The sequence below is a fragment of the Lineus longissimus genome, chromosome 6, assembly GCF_910592395.1.
Source record: "Lineus longissimus chromosome 6, tnLinLong1.2, whole genome shotgun sequence".
NCBI lineage: Eukaryota > Metazoa > Nemertea > Pilidiophora > Heteronemertea > Lineidae > Lineus > Lineus longissimus.
Window position 1 is genome coordinate 21,511,541 of NC_088313.1, and position 20,795 is coordinate 21,532,335.

Here is a 20,795-nt window from a genome sequence, read left to right on the forward strand (position 1 = left end):
TCCAGAGGAGATATGGTGCACTACTGTCATTGGAACCCTGAAGGAGCAGTGCACAGATTTATGTGTGCATGGGGAACCATCCGGACTACCGTATCCAATAATCTTGGTGCAATTTGGTGATTGGTAATTTGGTGCAGAACTGGGGCGCTGCTGAGGGCAGACAAACCCAAAAAAACAGCAACCGTATTGAAGCAACATGTTCCAATAGCCGGGCTTTGTATGATTCCTAAAGGACATTTCAGAAATGATTGAAAGGCCTGCAGAGGGAGGATGGTGTTAAAACACTTCCATTGTCTGCTCCTACATGAACATTGTACAACAGTTGGTTTATCTGGCAATAGAATAAGAAAACAAAATTTGGTAGCAATTCCTCCAACAAAAGTAACAGACTCCAGTTTTGGAATATTTTTGTATTGTTCTCCTATTGAACGATTTCAATGGTTACAAACGATTTTTTATAAAACCATCATTTATAAACACAAAGAAATGGTAATAGAAATGGTAATAGAAATCCCGCATACTGAGACTGTCCAATAGGATTTCAATAGAGATTCAGCACCTCATTACACTATGCAGTCTTGTAATGATCCAGAAAGTTTCTTAAAAGAGATATCCACTGCCTTCCTGCTTGATTTCAGTGAGCATGGCAATGGCTGTCCTAAAATCCTTCAACTGATTTCAGGCATCGTTCAGTAAAGAATCGATGTGTCTTAGCCTTGACCTCTGCTGGCTTGGCATTGAAAAATGACTCTAACTTAGGAGTATTTTTAGCATGTTTTGCTGCCTTTCCTTCATTCCCCTCTTCATCATCATCCCTGGAGAAAGAGAGAGAGACACTCACATGAATTACATGACTATCAAATCGTTCCATCACTTCTCCACTTCTCTTCTGGTGGTGCCATCTCAACAGAACATGTTTAGTATTGGGTCATGACATATGACTGGAATAAGCAGTCCAACTTGCCTGTTTGGAGAAGCTAAAAATTGCATTGAGATAATATGTATCTCTGCAATCATGTCATGAGGTCAAATGAACTGAAGAACTCACACAGAACTGATACAGAAAGTGCATTGTTCGTCACTCAAAATTGATAATTAATAATTGACTTTCCTCAGATCCAAATGGCAAAGTGGTCAGCATGTTTCTTACCAATGAACTGGGACAGCTTTGTCTTGGAGGAGTTTGTCTGCTGTTGACCAACTGAACCTCACAAAATGTGGGAAGCCAAACACCTGGTCTAAGTTTTCAACGAGGAACTGTTTGGTATTTGGATCTGAAATACAGGAATGATGTCTCATTACTTGGAAAGTTTGACCTGCATAGCAAGGCTCTCTGAGTCTGATGCAAACACCCTACATTTCCACCTCATTTGAAACCACAACAAGACCTCCTGTCACAAGTTTTTATTAACACCAAACATACTTGCGTATAGTAATCTTTGAAAAATTGGCAGAAAGAAAGATGCTTTGTGAAAGTGTTACAGACTGAACGATTAAAAACAATTGTAATGAAGCATGTTAGGAAATTCCTATTGAGGTTTCATTGAATAAAACAGAACAATCACAATGATAAGCCAAATATCTTCAAAGATAACACGTCATGATATGTGCACCTACCAGCAGGATAACCTGAACCAAAACCATTCTCATTCACTTTAATTGCAGCTCCCTCAGTGAACACCCACGCCTTCACAGCACGGTCCCTGGCAACCTGCAGAGAACAAGCATGAGCACACATACAATCTCACCACGGTCGAGACAGGAACATTTTTCCCTCAGTTGCATTCTCTTCACTGAGATGTACCGGCAGTCACATGGCCTTCTTACGAATTTGACTCAGTGCTCGAGTCGGGAAGTTGCAGAGGGCGAGCCTGACACACAACCTTCCAATCAAAAGTCAGATGCTTTTACACCGTGGCAACGTGTTCCCTTCTACCACTGCATTCAGCATGGAACACTATGTCTATGATTGACTTCATTACACACTAGGCACATATACTGGCAGCACTAACTATGGGACCTACCTTGGCACATATACTGGCAGCACTAACTATGGGGTAGAGAGCATCCACCTACCTTGGCACATATACTGGCAGCATTAACTATGGGGTAGAGAGCATCCACCTACCTTGGCACATATACTGGCAGCACTAACTATGGGGTAGAGAGCATCAGCCTTCTTGGCAACAGTACACTTGACCTGAGGGAACAATTGCTGCAGTTTGGCTTGGTATTTCCCAGGATCCCCCACTGTGTCAACATAAACCTGAAGATTCAAGAGTCAATTGAAGAGTTGATTCCATACTAATTACATTGCCAAGCAGTAGCTCATCTTGCAAGATCTGTTGTGGCAGAAAACTGATGAGCCAGAAATTTGTGAAACGTTGGCCACTGCATGCAGACAAACCTGTTCTTGAGCTGGCTTTGATTTCAGGCCACTTGGCCAAGATGCTCAGCTGCAGGTAGGGCTGTTCAAAAAATGTGTGTAGAGCCATTTTCAGCATATTACTGACAACATTTCTCAGCTTTCTTAATTTTTATTTTGGTGTGCAGGGCCATTATTACCTGAAATGGCCAACATGTGCAGAGACTCACCTCTGTGAGCTGGACACCAGCATCAATCACCTTATTGATCATTCCAATAGCACAATCATGGGACAGTTCATTCAAATTATACTTGAATCTAAAACAAAGGACAGGCTGTTGAAAACAAATTGTATGTCCAGATGTCATGAAAGGGTAAAAGGCCATCTGACCTTTTAAAGGTAATCTGACCTTCTAAAGGTCAGCAGGACTCACGTCAAAGGGACTCCATAATAACACACTATGTTCAAACAGGTGCACATGTCATCACTATGCAACTTTCTTCTGCCACAGATCCAGTGCCATTTGAGGACTGTTTCTTCTCTGATAGGTAGTCAGTGCCATTTTGTGAATAGATTGGAAACACAGATTCATACTTCTGGGAAAACATTCAGAATTTTTAGGATTTGGAATCATCATTTTCTATTTGAGTGTTGAACAAATGACAAGAAGATCTTTAGGCAGATTAGGAGAAGGTGATCGATGTTGCTGCCAGCTTACCTTCTCAGCATACTCGTAGATATATAGAAAGGTGAAAGTATTTCCACCAACCATCCTGTCCAATCGGCCGATTCACCTATTTTACTGAAAAGATTTTCTCTCTGCTCTTCTGAGAGTGTCTTTGAATCTGGAAAATAGATGAATCATTGATGAACCCCCACCATGTCCACTAGAAGGTTATAGTGACTTCTCAATACTGTGTCACTGCCTAGATATCAACCAGCCCCTAGATCCATATTCTGCCTGCAAATAACGCTTTGTTTCTATAAAAGAGGTCAGTTATATTTTGGCTTGCTCAGTTTTCTCCAATACTGACAATTCTGAATACTTATTAAATATTAAAAAATATGCCATAAAGCTTTTATCAGTGAGGTTGCACTTATCAAATCTTTTCTTTCCCATTGGTTGCATCATATGAAAGATAAACTAATAACTGTTACCAGCAAATCCAGATTCCTCCAACTTCTCCTTCATAGAGATGGGGCAGAAACATGTTCCATAGACCATGGGACCTGAAGCAGAAGGAGACTAGTCTTATCAACAATTCAATACTAGGCCACCTGATAGATTTTTAGTCATATGCTACTACTAGGTGTCACAAAAAAGATGTCACTTTTGAATTTTGAATAACTCCCATAATATTATTGGTAAATTTATCGAATTTCAGCCGAGAACACTACCTTTTTGTTCCCAGTTTGTTTGATTTTATTATCTGCATTAGATCGGGGATTGTAAACTCATTCCGACAAATTGAAAGGACGAATTCGAAGAAGTTTGTTTTGGCGCTGACCAGTCATGCGTTTTTCCTTGAACAAAGGATCGCCGTGTCTCAAGGCATTGTCCGCAGTCGGCTTAGGCCTTCTGACGTGTTCTGACTGAGTGTGCGCATTGGATTTGTTTATGGTGTTCTTCGAATTCGTCCATCCCACCTTTCTGGCTTTGATGGGGCATGAACAGGGAATGAATGTAAACTTGCTCCCCTACAAACGCAGTAAATGAGCAATTCAAGAATAAGAAGAAACAGCTGAATCCAGTCTTGAACTACGAAAGCAGGGCCAGGGTGTCCCAGAAAAGTCTGCACCAATGTCATGACCATTGTATAACTAACTTTGTAATTTTACATTGAGTTTTTAACATTGTATATTTCATAACACCTTGTATTACATGCTTTGTATTTTTATATTGTATATTTTATCATTATAATGTTGCCATTGGCCCCTGGTCATCTGGCATGTCTGGTGGGCGTTTTAGTCTAATAACACTAACAGACACAAATCTTGTTTACATTTTAAGAGCCTACACACACCTAAAACTGGTCCTCTTCCTGCCTCATCTATGCCCATCCAGCAAGGTTCTACCCTGGTAACATCGGGAACCTGAGATCTAAGGGTCATATTCTGTGTATTATTTGATTGATATGCTTCAATATCCATGGTTTTCTTGTCTTTTTGGGGTACAAATGTGAAAAAAATAACTTCAATTTCCCGCAAATGTCATTCGCGGTTGATTCGCTCCCTGACTTTTTCGCCCCCAGTCGTTTCGCTCCAAATCGAAGTCATTTCGCTCCCTTGGACTTTTGCTGGGGTTATACATAGCTGTAGTTTCGTAAAAAAGATAAAAAATAATTCTGGTTAATCAAGCGATAGTTTTTCAAAAACCTTAAGCACGCAACTAAATTTTAAGTTGTTTTCTTTTATTATGTACAATTCAATTCAATGAAACAAAGAGATAAAATATTTCGCCTAAGATCTATATTCGGCTGACCACGACTGAGGCGTTGAAATGGTGGACGAGAAAAATGTGAAAATGAGTGTTGCTGGTAGTTTTCAACGCGACTATGATGTCCTTCGCGGAGAGGTAAGTCAAATTTTAACTTGATATTCAGGGAAAAATTTACAGTGCTTTCATTTGACACAATTTTCATGAATATCCAGTGCCCAGTGCCGTTTCTACAGTTCTAAATCATCCTAGACCTATCATCAAACATCCCCACACACTATCATTGACTATCATGACTAGGCCTACACCAACGCAGCATAATGCGGCAATGCACTGTGACAGTCGCAGACACACTGACAGTAACAATACACCAGCGGCGTACACGACCACATGTCCCTGAAACCTAGATAGCGCTTGTAGGGCTAGGCCTAACTACAGAATAGCCGGGACAGTACAGTAGTAGCTCTGTACATTATGTACATTATGAACACTCTGTCCCTCTGTACATTGATTGTACACATTCCTATAATTTAGCACAGAGTGAGAGTGTCTCGGGTATTTTGCAGTTGCTCCGCGCTTGTATAAAGGGCGTATACGCGCCGTAGGCCTATGGCTATGTAAATCCAACGCATCAAAACCGGCTAAATATTATATGGGTATGGCTGTCCCTTCTTCCTCTATACCAAAAAAAATCAAGAAACACCATCATTTCTTCCTCAATTCAAAGCATAACATTAACAATTGCTGTCCCTTCTTCCTCTAAACCAACAAAAAAAACACTCATTTCTTCTTCCAAACCCAAGCAAGATTCTCCCTTCTTACTCTAAACCAAAGAAACACTGTAATTTCTTCTTCGGAACCCAAGCAAGATTCTCCCTTCTTCCTCTAAACCAAAAAAACACTGTCATTTCTTCTTCCAAACCCAGTCATCAAATAGTCATATAATGCATGTAAAACCTTGGTCATTTTCCCTCCATGTAAGTTTTTTAAAACCTTATTGATTTTGTTTAATGTATTTACTATTTATCATGCCAGTCAGCTTATATTGTTGTATCAAGTTGGGCCTACTTTGTGTGATGCCTCCACCAGCTGCTGCCATGGTACTTCATTGTAATGCACCATAGTAAATCTTCACATCTGGCAAATAATGTTCAATGGAATCACCAGAGAATTATCATTCAATCAATGAATGTAAAACTGTCGTCATATAGAAATGTGAGAGTCTTGAGTGAAAAATTGCAACAAAGGGTCCTGAAACAAATCAGATGATAATGAAGTCGACGTTATAAATGATGATGTCTCTACAGTGCTGCCAAAAGTTGTAGTCATGACGTCACACACAAAGAACACACCAGTTATACTGCCTTTCATATGCCCCACTCTTCGTATCTAAATTTTGAGTTGTACAATCAAAACTCATGTTGGAGAAATTGATATATGCATTGTTAATTTAATCTCTGATTTTGAATTCAAGACAATTGCGTACATGTAGTAGATATGAGCGGACTACAGCAGTCACATCACGTCTTGACCAATTGCGTACATGTAGTTGAGTGAATATCAGATTAGTTTTAACAAGTCTACAAATGATGTTTCTGGAGATGCTTTCAAAAGTGTAGCAAGCACACTTGAATTGGGAGGAAGAGGAAGAATTCTCATGCCGACTGTGGGCTTTAGATCAACGACTTCTTGACTGCCAACTCAGATAGTCAGAGGCACTAGACCACAGCGATCTCGCAAGACAAAGGTGACCTTCAATCACTGTCCATCTTTTTGTGTTTCCAGCTTCAGATTTACAAGAGGAAGTTGGATAGTAAAGCTGAAGCTCTCCTCATCTTGAGTAAAGAGCTGGATCAATGTCGCAGTGAACGCGACCAGTTCAAACTGATGGCAGAACAGCTAAGAGAGCGCTACCAAGCTCTCAAACGCCAGGTCACAGGCAAGGTAGGTGCAATCCTTTCCTATCCTCATCTTGAGTAAAGAGCTCGATCAATGTCGCAGTGAATGCGACCAGTTCAAACTGATGGTAGAACAGCTAAGAGAGCACTACCAAGCTCTCAAACGCCAGGTCACAGGCAAGGTAGGTGCAATCCTTTCCTATCCTCATCTTGAGTAAAGAGCTCGATCAATGTTGCAGTGAATGTGACCAGTTCAAACTGATGGTAGAGCAGCTAAGAGAGCGCTACCAAGCTCTCAAACGCCAGGTCACAGGCAAGGTAGGTGCAATCCTTTCCTATCCTCATCTTGAGTAAAGAGCTCGATCAATGTCGCAGTGAATGCGACCAGTTCAAACTGATGGTAGAACAGCTAAGAGAGCACTTCCAAGCCAGCCACCAGAGAGAGCATATTGACCATTCTAGTTTTGGACTTCACTTGCTGCCTCAATCCTCATTTGTGAGAAGCGTGCTACATTGAGAAAACCTCTGGATTTTCAAAATTTTGACTCTGAATCAATTTTCTATTTTCAGAGTCCACAGGGAGCTAATGTTGAATATGTGGAGGCTGTTCTCGTCACCGGGAATGAAACTGAGGTAAGATTCCATTGTGAGCTTGGTGGTCATTGAGACTTGGTCAGCCTCATGACCTTCAGTTAACAGTCTCCAGTTGGAGGAGGACTAATTACAATGTCCAAACTATGACTGACAGTTGTCACTCAAACCCCCTGACACCAGGTCCTCCTTTAAGATGCATCATTCCATACATGTACCTGCACGACTTGTTCACCTCAGAGATCACCATCGATTGACTTTCAGAATGTTTGTAAGCGGAAGCAGCAACCCCCTTTGAAGGAAGTATGTATTCTATCTTCCTGGTAGTGTGGTTTGGTCGCTAATCTTCGCTTCATTTAAACTAGCAATGAATCTGTTTATGCTGGCGTTGGTCATGGTATTTAGTATCTTGTGTTCTTTATCTTTCTGATTCAGTTCTGAATAAGTGGATTTCGGGACATGGGTTGATGTGTTTGGCTTTGGTATTGTTCAGTTTGGTTGTGAGATGTGTGTGGGGTGGCAAAGTGGTCTCCACTGTAGAAGTTGTACTCTTTTTCTCCGCTTCTCAGCACGGTGATGATAGCATCATCTCTCTATAGTGTTCTAGTCAGGGTATGTGTAGGTGGGACAACGACGTCTTTCTTCATTCACTATTTTCATTTCAATATGTATTTGCTAGTTGATAACTATTTTGTTGAATCGTTTTTTTCCTTCTGTGGAATTTGGGAGTGGTTATTCTATCATTTAGGTCATTTCCTTTAATTTCTGACAACTCAAAAGAGGAGATGGGAAGCATCTTGATAAGCTCATAGATCTGGAATCTCCAGTAGTTGCTTATGTGCATTTAGTAGAGGCTGTAGTAGACTGTGCATGGATCATTGTATGTGTAAGTTGATCAAGGGTATCGGCAGCAAGACTTGGCTTGAAATGCTGTCATGGATCACCTTGCCATGTCATTGCAAGTTCTCCTTTCATCTGCTCACCTGACTTCCTCCATTCATGTCAACAACTGGCAGGAAGATAACGGCATCACACAAACACACAGTGAACATAGTCACTTGTATAATTGAAGTCTCGTTTTCTCTTCCAGAATCTCTCGCTGCGTCTGTATCAAGTAAAGGAAGCAAACAAATGCCTTCAGTTTGAAGCGGATGATTTGAAACAGAAGCTTCATGATGCTGATGGTGATATCAAGGTGAGGCTGAATATGACATCCTCATATCTTATGCATGGATATTCCTAGGTTGACAATCATATCATGTGGTGAAAATCCTCTTCCTGGTTCAATCTCTCCTTCTCACACCCTGGCAAGATGCCCGGGCCTAGAAAACCTGAGGGAGGAATTCTGGCTCGCTCGAACTTGGAGCCAGGACCAGCTATTTGGTAACTGGGAGACAATGGTATAATGGCATACCTAGCAAAAGAGGAAGATCTCCCTGCTTTAGATACAAAACTGTGATGATGAGTTGCCAGACACATTCAGTAAGTGTGGAGTCTAAGCTTGAGAACAATATTTGTTGCATAATAAAATACATGTAATAATACAGCAATTTGTTCAGATGCATAAATATCTCTCATCTTTCACTTCTAGTTGTTGAGAGAGCAGATTGCCAGACAGCGGGTTGGCACAACAGATGAAGGCATGAATACAAGGCACTTTCCAGCTCATGAGAGAGAGGAACTTGTGAAGGAGTTGGAGGCATCAAGGGAACAGGTCTATCTCTTTATCACCCTTGTTGTCATTGTTATATGCTCATGAATAGAGGTAGTGTTCAACTTGTGGTTGGTCTAGGTCATGTACTGTTGTCTGTCATATTCACCATCATAAAGTCTCTGTTCCTGGAGAAAGAAGTGGGGTTGAACTAGCTTCAATATGGGCCATCACCTCGTCTCTCCTGGAGGAAGAAGTGGGGTTGAACTAGCTTCAATATGGGCCATCACCTCGTCTCTCCTGGAGGAAGAAGTGGGGTTGAACTAGCTTCAATATGGGCCATCACCTCGTCTCTCCTGGAGGAAGAAGTGTGGTTGAACTAGCTTCAATATGGGCCATCACCTCGTCTCTCCTGGAGGAAGAAGTGTGGTTGAACTAGCTTCAATATGGGCCATCACCTCGTCTCTCCTGGAGGAAGAAGTGTGGTTGAACTAGCTTCAATATGGGCCATCACCTCTCGTTGAGCTGATTGTTGATTCTGTTCCAATTTGAAGTGTAACTGTGAACTGTGTATCTTCCAGTACGTTCAGCTTGAACGAGACCTCCAGACGGTCTTAGACGAGAAAGAAGAACAAGAAACCGAGCGAGATGCTTTCAAGCACAAGTATGAGCGCCTCAATAAGGAGCTCAACTATATACTGAAAGGAGATGAGAAGAGGATATTGGACATTGATGCCTTGAGCACTGAGAATAGGTATCTCCAAGAAAGGTTAAAACAGATGGAAGAGGAAAAAAGTATTGCCATGGCAACAGTATCAAAATATAAGGTGGGTTGTTGATGAGGCCGCTTTCTGATGCATGGGTGTGAGAATTGTTGGATGTCGCTATCTTTAGGGCTTTTTACGACTGCACAGTGGAAACATCTGCGCCTGTCACCTTTGAGGGCCAAGGTTTGATTTCTGGCCGGGGCTGGTTTACTCATGTGAATGATGCCAAAGACTCCTCCGGGTCTCCACTTTCCTCCTACAAAACAATACAAGTCGTCTGAATGTTGTCTGAGGCGCCAAAATCAACTTCACATGCTCTCAGCTGGAGTCTTTGATTTGATGAAGAATGTTTTGATTGACTTGGCACAAGGGCTTTGCTTTCTAAACGATTCTAACCAAAGCTTTACCAATGCACGTGAGCTGTAGTTGACCTTAAAGCCAAGTTCTGACCGCTTCAAATGAAGGGGCCTACTTGTGTGAAAGAGAGTCAGAATTTCTTACAATTTGTAGATTTTCAAAACAATTGACCCTCCTTAACCTTTCCAGAGTATATTGGAGAAGAAAAAGAAGGGGACATTAAAAATAGGACAGAATCGAAGTGGAGGTGTTGTAATCTCTCAAAAACAAGGTAAGACAATCATGTCTCGTGTGTCTTGTATAAGTGATCCAGTTCTGAGTTAGAGATTGTTGAGTATGGTGGTAGAGACATCTGATAGTTCTTGAAGGAACTTTCTTCACGTTCTGGCCCTCTGTATAGCTGGCACATATCACTGTCCTCCCGTCTCCAGGAGACTGGGATCGCTATAGTCTTGTCTCTCTTCCAGTGCACCAACTCCTTGAGTCAACGACAGGAGTGGCAGCGACTCAGCAGACGGTTGCCGACCTTCAGGGGCTCTCAAGGGCATTGCTAGAATCTCTCAATGATAAGAATCTGGCTCTCTCACATCAAAGAAAAACGAACAAGTAAGCTTTCCTGGTGGTATGCCATGCTTTCTAATCGTGCTTTGTTGCTGTTTACTCTAAAGTTTAATATTGGTCCAATAATGGATCAAGGCAAAGAGGTATTGATAGCTCCAAACCTTCAACTGACATATAATAACTAACATATTTGTGTCTGTGCTGACTTTTGGGACTGTTTTTGCTTGGTACAAAATTGTTATATTTTGTTTTCAGAATTCTTGGCAACAGGGTCTCAGAACTTGAGAAGAAATTGAAAACATTAGAGGTTGCTGGTCTGTGGAATGTGCCAGGTAAATGTAAGTGTTGTTTTGTTTGTGTTTTTGTCCTGTATTATTTTTCATCTTTGATGTTTGCTATCCTGTCTCTCCACGTTACCTGAGACGCAGGGCAGTTTCATTTCTGGACGTTTGGTTGACATATTTTGTGTTGGGCTCATTTTCTTGTGTCGTACATGTATTCATATTGTACTCATTTGAATATGCTTCGCTTCAGCACGAGCTTCCAGTCTGGAGAAGTTAAAGATGGAGTGTGACGACATCAGGACCTTGATTCCACACCAGACGTCGTTAGACCGAGATAAGAATGATGCCAACCACTCGAGCGATTTAGAGTCGGAGCTTGGTCAAACTCCTCAGATGTCGCCGGAGGGGACACCCAACCATGTGCTCAAGATGTCGGGAGGGAGCAATGCTGGCTTATTACTCGAGGATCTTGATCTCCTGCCAACTAAGGAACAACCTCAACAAGGTTGGTGTTATTCTCTTCATTCATCATGGTTTAGTATGGCGAGACCAACCTGACCAGGCTACCCCACACTGAGGGTCACACACCCTGGCGAGACCCACCTGACCAGGCTACCCCACACTGAGGGTCACACACCCTGGCTAGACCAACCTGACCAGGCTACTCCACACTGAGGGTCACACACCCTGGCTAGACCAACCTGACCAGGCTACTCCACACTGAGGGTCACACACCCTGGCTAGACCAACCTGACCAGGCTACCCCACACTGAGGGTCACACACCCTGGCTAGACCAACCTGACCAGGCTACCCCACACTGAGGGTCACACACCCTGGCGAGACCCACCTGACCAGGCTACCCCACACTGAGGGTCACACACCCTGGCTAGACCCACCTGACCAGGCTACTCCACACTGAGGGTCACACACCCTGGCTAGACCAACCTGACCAGGCTACTCCACACTGAGGGTCACACACCCTGGCTAGACCAACCTGACCAGGCTACCCCACACTGAGGGTCACACACCCTGGCTAGACCAACCTGACCAGGCTACCCAACACTGAGGGTCACACACCCTGGCTAGACCAACCTGACCAGGCTACCCCACACTGAGGGTCACACGCCCTGGCTAGACCAACCTGACCAGGCTACCCAACACTGAGGGTCACACACCCTGGCTAGACCAACCTGACCAGGCTACTCCACACTGTGGGTCACACACCCTGGCTAGACCAACCTGACCAGGCTACCCCACACTGAGGGTCACACGCCCTGGCTAGACCAACCTGACCAGGCTACCCAACACTGAGGGTCACACACCCTGGCTAGACCAACCTGACCAGGCTACCCCACACTGAGGGTCACACACCCTGGCTAGACCAACCTGACCAGGCTACCCCACACTGAGGGTCACACACCCTGGCGAGACCAACCTGACCAGGCTACCCCGCACTGAGGGTCACACACCCTGGCTAGACCAACCTGACCAGGCTACCCCACACTGAGGGTCACACACCCTGGCTAGACCAACCTGACCAGGCTACCCTACACTGAGGGTCACACACCCTGGCTAGACCAACCTGACCAGGCTACCCTACACTGAGGGTCACACACCCTGGCTAGACCAACCTGACCAGGCTACCCCACACTGAGGGTCACACACCCTGGCTAGACCAACCTGACCAGGCTACCCTACACTGAGGGTCACACACCCTGGCTAGACCAACCTGACCAGGCTACCCCACACTGAGGGTCACACACCCTGGCTAGACCAACCAGGCCAGGCTACCCCACACTGAGGGTCACACACCCTGGCTAGACCAACCTGACCAGGCTACCCCACACTGAGGGTCACACACCCTGGCGAGACCAACCTGACCAGGCTACCCCACACTGAGGGTCACACACCCTGGCTAGACCAACCTGACCAGGCTACCCCACACTGAGGGTCACACACCCTGGCTAGACCAACCTGACCAGGCTACCCCACACTGAGGGTCACACACCCTGGCGAGACCAACCTGACCAGGCTACCCCGCACTGAGGGTCACACACCCTGGCTAGACCAACCTGACCAGGCTACCCCACACTGAGGGTCACACGCCCTGGCTAGACCAACCTGACCAGGCTACCCCACACTGAGGGTCACACACCCTGGCGAGACCCACCTGACCAGGCTACCCCACACTGAGGGTCACACACCCTGGCTAGACCCACCTGACCAGGCTACCCCACACTGAGGGTCACACACCCTGGCTAGACCAACCTGACCAGGCTACCCCACACTGAGGGTCACACACCCTGGCTAGACCAACCTGACCAGGCTACCCCACACTGAGGGTCACACACCCTGGCTAGACCAACCTGACCAGGCTACCCCACACTGAGGGTCACACACCCTGGCTAGACCAACCTGACCAGGCTACCCCACACTGAGGGTCACACGCCCTGGCTAGACCAACCTGACCAGGCTACCCCACACTGAGGGTCACACGCCCTGGCTAGACCAACCTGACCAGGCTACCCCACACTGAGGGTCACACACCCTGGCTAGACCAACCTGACCAGGCTACCCCACACTGAGGGTCACACACCCTGGCTAGACCCACCTGACCAGGCTACCCCACACTGAGGGTCACACACCCTGGCGAGACCCACCTGACCAGGCTACCCCACACTGAGGGTCACACACCCTGGCGAGACCCACCTGACCAGGCTACCCCACACAGGGTCACACACCCTGGCTAGACCCACCTGACCAGGCTACCCCACACTGAGGGTCACACACCCTGGCTAGACCCACCTGACCAGGCTACCCCACACTGAGGGTCACACACCCTGGCTAGACCAACCTGGTCGTATGGGTATTGTTGAGAATTGGTTCCTGTTTTTCCCCTTCTTCATATAGTGATGATGTTCAAGGTCAGCATGCTGTCATCGTAAATGAGATGGAATTTGTAATGATTGCCTTTCCCTCTGATTTCAGCTGACCAAGGATGTAAGTCCGGTGAAATCCTCCTCTCGCCGCTGCAGAGTCCGGGGAGTGCACAAGATATCCTTGCCATGTTCGGCCAGCAACTCAACCAAGAGATTAATGCAAGAACTGTAACAGACGAGAGAAACGATTACAATTCTGAAGATGCTGCAAATTATGTGGAGGAATTTTCTCGAAAAGAGGGTGACTTCCGCAATTCTGCTGATAGCGGGAGGATCGATCGTTATGGGAATAGCGTGCATGTGATGCCGCAGGAGGAAGAGAGTGAAGAGAGTGACCAGGCAGGGGATGAGGAGGAAGACTTACATAATATAGATTTAGACAATAAAGAGACTAATGATGATTTTTATGAAGATGATGCTCAGGATAATGAGCATGAGCTCCAATCTGAGCTACAGAGTTTGCTTGAGAATGCATCCTCGCTGATAACAATGCCAAAAGATCCAAGCATCGAGCTGGAAGATTTAAACATGACTGCTAAAGTTGGGCGTAAGACAGTGACATTTGCCGATGATACAGTGCCAGGCGACGAGTCACCGCGATGTACCTCACCTCTTCTGAACTTGGAGCAATCGCAAGAGGACAAATATGAACTGCCTGAAATGTTGTGATCACGTTATATTGCAAAACATGAATTCTATTGGCGTTGTCAAACGTGGTGACCCACACATTGAAATGACCACCTGCAATATATCAGGCATTTCAATCATATTTCTTTGAATTGCCGAAACCATTCCTATATTTGTGTCTAGTCATAATCAGGTCTTACATGAAACCTTGCCAGCAACTTTCCTTTGGAGGTCAGAAAATTCCTTTTTCAGTCATTCCAAACAATCGTGGTGTTTATTCCAAGTAGTGAGTGGGCTTGGAGACTGAAGCTGATGTCTACTTTCTACTTGTTAACACTAGTCCAGCTAATGTTCAGCTCTGTCAAGGCCTATTGGCAACAGTCAAGGAGAGCTGATGATCTGGCCACTGCTGCCATCTAGTGAGTGGGTTGAAGACTACAGCTGATTCCTATCTTGTTAACACTAGTCCAGCTAATGTTCAGCTCTGTCGCGGCCTATTGGCAACGTCAAGGAGAGCTGATGATCTGGCCACTGCTGCCATCTAGTGAGTGGGTTGAAGACTACAGCTGATTCCTATCTTGTTAACACTAGTCCAGCTAATCTCCTGTACACATTACAACTCTCTGTCGCGGCCTATTGGCAACAGTTAAGGAGAGCTGATGATCTGGTCACTTCTGCCATCCAGCAGCTGGGTTCTATTCTTTCAATTCTACATGATGATGAACACCCTACATTCCATGGACCTGTTTTCACCAGATGGTGCAGTGTTCGACTGGTAGATTAGTAATGGTTTATAAAGTGATGTCCATTTTATGTCTATTGATTGCCGTGATAAACATGTCTTGTTTACTTTTGGTTTGATTTGTTAACCTGAATTCTCTTCTTAGTAACTGTATTCCCCTTGGGAAAATCCTCTCAACTATTTATTCCTCTTATAATAACTTCTTCACCATATCCTTATCTGATGTAGGGTTCCTTCGTGATGAACAACTGAGGCTGTGATTTCAGTTAATAAAGTGTGCAATACGTTGACTAAACATTATTGTTGTGATATATCTGTTTGATAGAAGCTTTAAGCTCCCAGTTGTGGCTAAACTGACAGATCATGCCCATGCCAGCCACAGTTGAACTGACTGATAGCCATGCTACCAGAGATGAGATGGGCTGCACCAGATGAGTGCATGAGCTGTAGTGTCGAACAACTGATGTAGTGTTTCTGGCCTGGCTCTCTGTCTGTGGCACAACCTTGCTGTTCATGGAGCTCGGAGACACAACACAGCATACTGATGGAGTATGGTACCTCTACTGGTTTTTGTCGCCTTGTGATGACCCCCTGGCCGATTTGATATTATGAGACACAACCTTGGTCTAGTTCAGAAACTGGGAGAATATAACATGAATTCGTTCAGACTCGAAAAAGAAGTTAATGGCACAACCCAACTGCTCTTTTTGCTTACAGACTGATAATGAAGGACAATCATTGAAGCCTCAACCTGACGGGATGCTCGTGGCTTTCAAGGTGGCCAAGCAAGGCAGGTGGAGGAGATCTGGTCCATTACAAGGTCTGGCACCTTGAAAGCTGTGATCCTGTCCAGTGACTGGGAGCTGGATGAGAAATGGGACAACCTGAGCAGGGTTACTGCATGGATGTCCTGTCCATGGCCAGCACCTCAGCACAGATGACCGTTAGTCTTTGTTGCAGATATCGGCAATTCTCTTTCTTGTCTCCTCGTCCTCCTCGCCTGAAGAAAGGTGTGGTCGTAATGAGAATAAAAATGAATTTTATTGGCCTTCATAGCTGTTCTCATGTGTTGACGGGCAAGCGTTGTTGGGTTACCTTCAGACCATTAAGCTTTTCCTCAGAGGGGCATTCCCTTTTATATCCAGGATGATGCATGCCCTTGCCACAAGCTGATTTGGACTTGGACTCCATGATCCACTCCTGCTAGAATGAACTACATGGTCTGTGCCGTTCAGCCAAAGTTTGGTCTCAAAAGACACAACGAAAGGAACATGAGGAGAAGATGTTCACTAAAAGCATTTATTCATAAAATTTGCAAGGTCTTGAATTACAGATGGTACAAGCTGCTTTTGAAGCTTTTAGCTCAACTAGAGGAAAGATCCTACAGGCGTGGTGTTTACTTTCACTTCTGTCAAAGAAAGATTGTACTTGCATTCTTTATGACAGGTGTACCTTGTATAGGTTTGTACTAACACCACTTGACTTATGATCAAGTTTATCGAATTCAAAACATGGACTTCCAACGGAATGTTTAGGTCTTTGTCTGGACAGTTTATGTGTCCAGTGGCACAATCACAATTAGAAGAGGTTTTTTGTTCCTTTGTTTACATAACATGAATCAGACCCAAAAGCTTCGAATTCAACTTGGCATTTAAAGATTGAAAAGATACACAGGTTTTTTAGGTCACAAGTCCACAAAATGCCAAAACCAACATGAGACAAGCAACTAAATGCCGACACTGATGGAGGGTAGAACACTTTCCTGGCATTACCTTGTGAGTGTTGCCCAGCAAATTCAATAATCTTAGTCATAATGGAGTAATGGAGACACTGTGATTTCAAGCACTGGTACCATTCTAAAATGTTTCATTCACCACTTTCACTCTTTTCTTTAAAAAATATCTTTGGATGGACAAATAACAAATAACAATTTTCCTGTAGTACTGGCCAAGAAAACCAGGGAGAAGGAATATTTCATTGTTTGTAAACAGAGATTGGATGTTCGGTCCCAGATCTACTAAACCCAAATGATTTTATATCTCACAAATATTCCAGTATCACACAACAGAGAATGGTACCACGCCGGGAAATGTTCAAACATAAAATAAACCAGTGCGATGATTAAATATAACTACAAAAAGTGCCTGCAATTCATCTAACAGATGTGCATACTCTGGAAGTGTTCGCGACTTTTGAAGATCGGGCCCCAGACGTTGTCCTCCTTGTCGGTGGTGTGAAGACGGCTCACTTGCTTGAGACGCTTCTCAACACTACAGGCACCCTCACTGGAACTGTCTGAACTGGCAGTACTGTGACGCTTTCTGGAAGAGACAAAGGAAGCATTCTGAGCTGAAGAGATCACCTGGTATTCTCTGTGCTACTCCAAGATATTTTTCAATTGAGGACTAAATCATTATCCCTGTTGCTGATTTTGTCCCTGGACTTACCCTTCTAATCCTGAGACTGGCAAGGGGCATACTTAATAAGTTAGAGCAGCTCGGCAATGCTTTGTTACCGGGGTAGTGTTAATCTGTCCGTATGAGTATGCATTGTCACAGAATGCCATGGGTTTTTGCCCAATCAACAGAGGTTCAAGTTCTTTGTGCCTTTCTGAGCCAAATGGCTTTGTGATTATTGGAGTCAAATTTGCAGAAACACAATATTTTGGTGCAAAAGTAGTGCTACCGTACGCCAATAAAATATAGCAATCTAGATATGACACATGACATCGTAACCAAATTCTTGGAAAAGAAAACAATAAAGCGTACGTGACCAATGGTTTTCTGGCTTGTTACAACACCACAGGACCTGGATAGAGCTGATATGAAATTTGACAATTGCTGTTAGCGAAGTTTTATAATGTCCTTGACAACAACATCCTTTCTACAAGCTGGTTATGAACATTTTATGTTATCAAAAAAAGTTGATAATAGCTTCAGTATATTGTTGTTTGTGAACCTTTTGAGGGGCTCTGTTCTCAAGTTGCGACTTGAGTACAATCTGATCCTGTTTATTCTACAAAATCAGATTTGTCAAGAGCTTCAACCTACCTAATCTTAGGGGCAGCGACTACGCGTTTCTGGCTTCCAGGCTTCATGATCCGCAGTATTTAGCTCTCGAGTTCTTACGTTTCACACGCAGTGTCACAGTGTTGTAAGCAATGATCTCAGATTCCACGCTCGTTTGAGAGAACATGGAATGTCGCTGATCCGTTATGAATGCGTATGGATGTTTGACTGAAACAAGAACAGAGAAATTCTAGCTGAATGTTACTTCTTTCAACTATCAAAATCACTGGTTGTATCGTTCTATGTACAGGGCTGGCGTCCACATTGCTAACAAATTCTCTGAAAACCGCGGTGGTGCTGCAGACTGTTTATAGGGCAGGGACATCCTATTTAAACTGGTGCACCAGATTATGAATTCAATAATCGCCACAAAAATTACTCTATCCTGATTCTTATAATAATCAATTTCTGTCTGTCATCCCGACACCCACTGCTCTCCCAAAGGGCAAATCCTGCTAAAATTGTATCTCTCCCCGATGGGCAATGGTCAGCAGTTTTCAATGCCTACTATAAGACTAGGCTATTCCCTCCAAAAATGATTCATATTGAGAGTAGCTGTGACCCACTCTCTTGTTCACGTGTACAGTACGTGGCCAAACCATTATCTGACCTACACTATGACTAATGACTAGTACACAACACACAAGTGGTACCTGTGGTGGTGGGAAAATTAAGCAAATACGATGTTTCAGATCATCTTGATAATTTTCGGGAGATTGAAACGGCAAACTTACCACCTATGTTTCTACTTAAACACAACAGCACGACCTTAGTTAAAACCAACCGCCTAGTTTGCTGTAAACAGTGATTTAATCAGAGACAAATTTCAGCTGGTTTAGAGAACATCAGTGATCGACCCTCCGCTGTGCAGATCGCGACTTCAGCGCCACCGGTGGGGCCTAATGGTATTCTGCATATAAGAGGCGAATAAAATCTCCATTTCAACATGAAAGCCTTGACGGTTCAGCGCTGAAGGTGTTTGACCGTGGATCGGCTGGTCACGGGTTCGACCCCCGGTGAATCTGCCGAATTTTTTTTTCTTTTTTTCTTCTTCCTTGTCTTGTTATCTAATCATCCATGTACAGATGTAAACATTTTCATTATCATCATTATCATACCCCGCACCCAAACTTTGCAGACTCAGCACATACTGATTCCGGGCGTTCGAGTACATGAATTATGAGGTAGATGTATTGTTTCAATCATCGCAAATCTGCCTAAAACGGCAAGTTTTCTCAGGTACGGGTACGGCAGTGGCGTGCGTCTTTATCATTGAAACGACCTCGCACGGCCGGCACCGACATAATGTCGTTGATGATGGAGAGAGCGGTATCCGGTACATGGAGCACGGCCCGGTTCACTAGCAGTTCAATGTGCTCATGACGTGACGAGAGCAAATCTCACGGGTGGGGCGGAAATTCGCCATATTGCTGACATCATCGGCGCCAACAACTGTTTCTTTTGACCCTGCCGGAGTCTTTCAAAACAATAAATGATTGTGTCTGACCCTGCTGACCTCGATTTCGAAAAACTTTTTAAAAAGGTCATTAAAACGTTTAATCAACTGCAAAGATAATCTTTTATATCACTGCGGTATATACATACGATATGTTGAGAAAAATCTGTACAACTATCGAAATATACGATTACTTGGAACTATTTCGGCTAATCACTTTGCCACCTGCGCGCCGGACCTTGTCACTATTGTGGCGCGCTCGTTTGCATACCGCATATAAGAGGCGAATAAAATCTCCATTTCAACATGAAAGCCTTGACGGTTCAGCGCTGAAGGTGTTTGACTGTGGATCGACTGGTCACGGGTTCGACCCCCGGTGAATCTGCCGAATTTTTTTTCTTTTTTTCTTCTTCCTTGTCTTGTTATCTATAATCATCCATGTACAGATGTAAACATTTTCATTATCATCATTATCATACCCCGCACCCAAACTTTGCAGACTCCAGCACATACTGATTCCGGGCGTTCGAGTACATGAATTATGAGGTAGATGTATTGTTTCAATCATCGCAAATCTGCCTAAAACGGCAAGTTTTCTCAAGTTCGGGTACGGCAGTGGCCTAAGTCTTTTTCATTGAAACGACCTCGCACGGCCGGCACCGACATAATGTCGTTGATGATGGAGAGAACGGTAGCCGGTACATATTGAGCACGGTTCACTAGCAGTTCAATGTGCTCATGACGTGACGAGAGCAAATCTCACGGGTGGGGCGGAAATTCGCCATATTGCTGACATCATCGGCGCCAACAACTGTTTCTTTTGACCCTGCCGGAGTCTTTCAAAAAATAAATGATTGTGTCTGACCCTGCTGACCTCGATTTTGAAAAACTTTTTAAAAAAGGTCATTAAAACGTTAAATCAACTGCAAAGATAATCTTTTATATCACTGAGGTATATACATACGATATGTTGAGAAAAATCTGTACAACTATCGAAATATGCGATTACTTGGAACTATTTCGGCTAATCACTTTGCCACCTGCGCGCCG

At 44.2% G+C, this 20,795-nt stretch overlaps 2 protein-coding genes and 1 long non-coding RNA gene across 7 annotated transcripts; 1 reads left to right on the forward strand and 2 right to left on the reverse strand.

Annotated features, from left to right (window-relative positions):
* Window positions 1–414: 414 nt before the first annotated feature.
* On the reverse strand, window positions 415–4,593 carry LOC135489057 (ribonuclease H2 subunit A-like). The gene is made up of 8 exons (XM_064774158.1): window positions 4,391–4,593; window positions 3,525–3,596; window positions 3,085–3,211; window positions 2,596–2,683; window positions 2,129–2,266; window positions 1,618–1,711; window positions 1,151–1,274; window positions 415–815 (listed from the first exon to the last, which is right to left on the reverse strand). Exons 1-8 carry the CDS (start codon window positions 4,515–4,517, stop codon window positions 659–661), a joined length of 927 nt encoding a protein of 308 aa, XP_064630228.1. The 5' UTR covers window positions 4,518–4,593; the 3' UTR covers window positions 415–658.
* Window positions 4,594–4,621: 28 nt separating this feature from the next.
* On the forward strand, window positions 4,622–15,506 carry LOC135489056 (coiled-coil domain-containing protein 149-like). Of its 5 annotated transcripts, none has more exons than XM_064774153.1 (12): window positions 4,622–4,941; window positions 6,589–6,747; window positions 7,272–7,334; window positions 7,557–7,595; window positions 8,383–8,487; window positions 8,884–9,006; window positions 9,525–9,770; window positions 10,257–10,338; window positions 10,535–10,673; window positions 10,884–10,966; window positions 11,163–11,417; window positions 13,902–15,506. In XM_064774153.1, exons 1-12 carry the CDS (start codon window positions 4,867–4,869, stop codon window positions 14,519–14,521), a joined length of 1,989 nt encoding a protein of 662 aa, XP_064630223.1. In that variant the 5' UTR covers window positions 4,622–4,866; the 3' UTR covers window positions 14,522–15,506. The 5 variants fall into 5 exon arrangements, with proteins under 5 accessions (XP_064630223.1, XP_064630224.1, XP_064630225.1 ...); XM_064774154.1 differs by having other exon boundaries at window positions 10,884–10,960; XM_064774155.1 differs by lacking the exon at window positions 7,557–7,595.
* A 1,000-nt stretch (window positions 15,507–16,506) lies between these two features.
* On the reverse strand, window positions 16,507–19,172 carry LOC135489105 (uncharacterized). Its single transcript, XR_010447098.1, has 3 exons — window positions 19,024–19,172; window positions 18,272–18,457; window positions 16,507–17,542 (listed from the first exon to the last, which is right to left on the reverse strand). It is a non-coding gene; the product is annotated as an uncharacterized LOC135489105 (long non-coding RNA).
* Between the last annotated feature and the right edge of the window lie 1,623 nt (window positions 19,173–20,795).

Excerpts from the sequence above, each read along its gene's own strand:
- LOC135489056 (XM_064774153.1), top strand. The coding sequence starts at position 4,867 with ATGGTGGACGAGAAAAATGTGAAAATGAGTGTTGCTGGTAGTTTTCAA. Across the intron at positions 7,596-8,382 it reads AGCAACCCCCTTTGAAGGAA|AATCTCTCGCTGCGTCTGTA; the intron begins GTATGTATTCTA and ends TTTCTCTTCCAG. Across the intron at positions 9,007-9,524 it reads TGGAGGCATCAAGGGAACAG|TACGTTCAGCTTGAACGAGA; the intron begins GTCTATCTCTTT and ends TGTATCTTCCAG.
- LOC135489057 (XM_064774158.1), bottom strand. The coding sequence starts at position 4,517 with ATGGATATTGAAGCATATCAATCAAATAATACACAGAATATGACCCTT. Across the intron at positions 2,267-2,595 it reads CTGGTGTCCAGCTCACAGAG|GTTTATGTTGACACAGTGGG; the intron begins GTGAGTCTCTGC and ends TTGAATCTTCAG. Across the intron at positions 1,712-2,128 it reads CTGCCAGTATATGTGCCAAG|GTTGCCAGGGACCGTGCTGT; the intron begins GTAGGTGGATGC and ends TGTTCTCTGCAG.